Below are 4,788 nucleotides of genomic sequence, written 5' to 3' on the forward strand. Positions count from 1 at the left end.
TAAATGTTAATTTCAAGGCAGAAATAGCTTTAACTTAAATTTTTTTAAGACTGTTTCAACCACCTTTAGTTTCAGTTAAAAATACCAAGAGATTTTCAAGTCTTATCACAGTAAATTTTAAAAATAAATATTCCCCCAGAATAAAATAGAAATCACAAGTATCTTTCGCTAGTAATAACAAGTAATAGCTTGTCTACAATCAAATTTAACTAAGGTTTCTTTCAATGTTACTAAAAACAATCCTAAAAGAAAGAAAAGGTAGTCCTAAAAAATAGAATTAGAAATTATGAACTTACAACATAACTATAAAAGAACAACCAGGAGGGAGGAACACCACTCTGACATGCTCAAGTTAGTTACAAATGTTCAAGTTCTTTACTGTACTGTAAGATGTTCAACAATTATTTTGTGGAAGATCTGAGGAATAAATCTTGATGTTGCCACTCTTGTGGGTAGTTACGTTGGTAACTTGTAGATAACTCTACCCCCCTGCCCTAGTTGTACTTATAGGCATGAGGAAGAGAAAAAGAAAGAGCAACAAATAATTTTGGTTGTCGGGATTTGTCATGCGCATGTCATTTTTCTCATTTTAAATGATAAATCCGTAAGTGTTATTTCAGAAACAGCAATCACTACCTACATACACAACAAGATATAGTTTAAAGTTTTTTTCAGGATATATCTTGAGAGGATAGGAAAATTAGTGTAAGTCAGAAAATGGCTGAAATATATTGAGTGTTTTACACACTGTAGAAAAATTTTGAATTAAGCGATGCCAATTAGAATGGCTAGGCCATATAATATAGCTGCAAGTAGAATACCTAGCTAGCTCCTGTGATTTATTGTAATTGGGAAAAGAAGATGACCACATGATGACATGATGTGACCACAAATACGTTGGATGTATGATATCGAGGAGGATCTGTGAGTATTAGGTGTCAGTGTATGGAGAAAGAAGGCAAGAATAAAAAAGAGTGGAGCTACATTTTAAAGGAAACCAAGCCACACCCGCATTCTGTAATGCAACTTAGTTTAATTTTGATAGAATAAATTGTAATTAATTATCCTTATCATTAACATAAAAATCTATGAATAAAAAAAAAATTAGGTGGCTGAAACTGTGATAAATAATAATAACTGTAGAAGTCAATATAAACAGAATAAGAATTTACTTTAATTTTAATAGTATAAAGGTTAATAGTTTCGATGAAATGAGATTCAATATATATCCCAAATAAAGACTATAAGATTTGACAAATTATAGTGATCAATAAGATTGGCTAATATTGCCAAATGATTATCACTAATTTTATAGATTAAATACAAGGGCAAGCTTATTAAAAAAAAAGTAACAAAACGTTATACAATCATCTCATATGAATTATTGCTATTAAGGTACAATGGTAACACAATACTGCATATTATACAACCTAAATTATAAATACTGTACTGAACATATTAAGAGATACATCCCATCCGAGACCAAGCAGTTAACGTTTGGGAAGAGTATAAAAAATTACTCCTAATCATTTGGTGAATTCATAAATATATTTACAATTAAGGTTAATATTCCAGTGAGGAAGATTAGAATATTGCAAATATGATAACAAATGAAGACCCGTAATATCAGTGTGTAGGGTAAAAAATGGTAGTAATATGGAGACCTCAACGTTGGTCCCGTTTCTGAAAACCTTAAAATTACATTTAGATATAAATATTACTTTTTGAAAGTAATTTCTATAAATATTTATCTTATAAATATATCATAATATATTAATAGTGATGAGATCAAGTGCTATAATTAGCAAATCGCAAATTATACAGATAGTTTTTAAACTATAATATATAAATCTATATTAGTCAGTAATCTTATTAAATTTATAAAGGTAGAATTGTATGATATAAAAATGATGTGAAACATGAAAGGCATTTTCAGTCAATATGCAAGATTTGAATATTAAAAAAAAAACCTATACAAACACTAGTTTTAATTTAATCACTACTAAAAATGTGCACATTTTTTTTTTTTAAAATACAATTTGATACAAATATTTGGTCTTGTATTGGGTAAATGTACTTAATGTAAAAGAAGAGCTGAAGCTTAAGAAAATACTGAGATAGAAAGCACCTAACTTTGGTCAGAAAAAGTTGTGTCTTTCCTAGTGCTGAAAGAGCAACATCAGGGTAGAGATGGGAATCTTAGCTGCCTAGCCTATGTAAGAGATTATTGCTTAACGTTATTGATCGAAGCTTGTTCCCTTTTTAGCCACTACCGTAGGAGGCCTGGTGGTCTTTGAGGTCTTTGGCGGCATGCAACAGGCGTTTTACATGCCCAACTTTAGTCACTCCGAGCTCCTTCAGATCCCTTCTCGTTAATGTCATCACTTCACGACCTCTCAGATCATGCCTAGTGAAAGCCTCGCAATATTCTCCAAGCTGTAATGATTCCAGCCATGTACTCACCTAAAAAGTAAAAATTAGTAGAACTTGCTTTAAATATTTTAACTGAAACTAATAAAATAATTTTAAATGCTGAGTACTGTGAGAGGTAATGAACAAGTGAATTGAGATGAGTGATAAAACTATTACTAGCAGTAATTGCCTTCATGAAGGCATTTAAATTTAATTTGTTTAATGATAATAAACAAAAGAGGAAAAACCAATTGAGAAACAAATGATCCTATGGTACAGTAATGACTGAGATCAGATCTTATAACAAATTTTAAAAAAAAACTGAAGCTCAATATCTCAATATCTGAAGCTAATAATACAAGTCTTACCAATAAGACACTCCCACTGTAAGAAAGTATGAGATTGAAACATATCGAATACATAACAGCTAAACAAATTTTAACCACTTAGCAAAAAATAAATTAGTGTTGAATTTGACATTACCACTTAGGGAATTTCATTCATTCTCAGGGATTAATATTTTGATTTCTTTCTTTTTTATTTTCAAAAGAATACTGAATTTATGTATTTCTCTGGGTCTAAGGCATTTATATTATCCATCATTAATACTAGAAATATCTTAAAGATTGCATATGTATACCAATGCTGTCCAATCTAGCCCTAGAAAAAGTGATTAGAAAAACATCACCCAAAAATGGTGGGGTGTACATCGTGCAAACCGAAAAATTCATCCTAACAATATGTCTGCCGGGACAGCAGATTGTTTCCAAACGTAGACAGTTTCAAATACCTTGGTTCCACAATAAATGATCAATGGACTGAGATAGACCAGCGTATAACAAGAGCAAACAGAGCCTTCTTCTTTTGGTCAAGAATACTGAAATCTTGAAAAATTTCTAAAAATCTGGCTTAGTGTGTACAATGCCATGATAAAAAAGCTTGTTCTGATATACAGCTGTGAGACCTGGGCTTTCACAGGTATCCTAGAAAGTAGAATTGAGAGATTTGAATGCAAAGGCCTCTATATAATAATAGGAGGGTTGTGGAATCAAAGCCTTAACACATGAAGGAGAACTAAAAGTGAGCTGCTTGCAGAGACTGGTCAGTCAATACCTCATGCTATGAAGGGAAGGAGGTTAAGATGGGCGGGACATGTGGCTCGAAGCAATCCATCAGGACGCCTCTACACAACAATGAATATCAGAACAGTAGGCAAAAGACCATGTGGGAGGCCAAAAACCAGATTGATAGACAGAATCAACAAGAATGCGAAAGAGGAAAGCAGTAGCCTAAGATAAACAGATGTGGAGAAGGCTGGTTTGGATAGCCAAAGATCTAAAAGGTCTATAGAGCCCACCGAAATATAGATAAAACCACATGTGAAAAATCTTTCTAAATAGTTACTATTCCCGAGAATTCATTAAAAGCTGTCATGAAAGCTTGCCCAGTTGGTCAGATCAAGCAACTGAATCTCTATTTTCGCAAACAGTATATAAGCCCAGTGAATATAGTAAGTTTTAATGATTGTTAAGTCCCAAAATATCTAAATAAAACTTTTTAAGTTGCATAAAAATTCATAACAGCAGATAAACCATTGTAACTCGTCTGCAGAATTTAGATCCATAATAATAGTTAACGTCCCAAGAATGGCACCTCCAGAGATTAAAAGTAAACAAATGTATTTAAAAATTTATATTTAAGTTATCTATACTAATTCACAACAAACATATCCTGAAATAAAATCATAAGATAAATAAATTTATCATGGAAAAAACATTTCAATACCAGTAACCCTATGTTTTACAACCATTTATGATAATTAAAATGTAAAAAATTATGAAGTAAATTTTGGAATCATCATCAATTAATTAGAACTGTGTGTAAAAGTTACCTTCCATAATAAAAAAATTAAAACTATACAAATCAAGTCAGTCCCACCAAAGCAATCCATCGTTATATTTAATAGCTATATATATTTTTATATGAAAAATTCTTTATAAAAAAACACAATTTATCAATTATAAAGTAAATTGCGGAAACATCACCAATTATAACTGTGTGTAAGAGTTATCTTCCATAGTAAAAATTCTAAAACTATACAAACCAAATAGGCCCCACCACAGCAATCCATCATTATATTTAACAGCTATATATATTTATATATTAAAATGCTTTATAAAAAATAGAAAACAAAAGTAGATAATATAATTAATTAAATGAGAGGTTTGACAAATAAACAAGACTTAAACTTGATCAAGGAACCATGATGGCCAAAAGTCTAAAAAAAAAATGTTTTCCCTTACAACAAACTAGACAATTTAACTTTAATTATATTATTTCAAAAATTTTTTGAGACAAGGTAATATTTATTAAATA

General features: G+C 30.7%; 1 protein-coding gene across 1 annotated transcript; it reads right to left on the reverse strand.

Moving 5' to 3' along the window:
- Positions 1-10: 10 nt before the first annotated feature.
- Positions 11-2,463, reverse strand: LOC136796856 (diacylglycerol kinase eta-like; the record flags this gene model as incomplete). The annotated part of the gene is given in 1 exon segment (XM_067051810.1): positions 11-2,463. A coding segment is annotated over 1 exon segment (201 nt), but the record flags the coding sequence as incomplete, so codon positions are not given.
- Positions 2,464-4,788: the final 2,325 nt, after the last annotated feature.

This window comes from Halyomorpha halys, unplaced genomic scaffold (genome assembly GCF_000696795.3).
Source record: "Halyomorpha halys isolate HHAL.00 unplaced genomic scaffold, Hhal_1.1 Scaffold8802.1, whole genome shotgun sequence".
NCBI classification, from domain to species: Eukaryota; Metazoa; Arthropoda; class Insecta; order Hemiptera; family Pentatomidae; genus Halyomorpha; species Halyomorpha halys.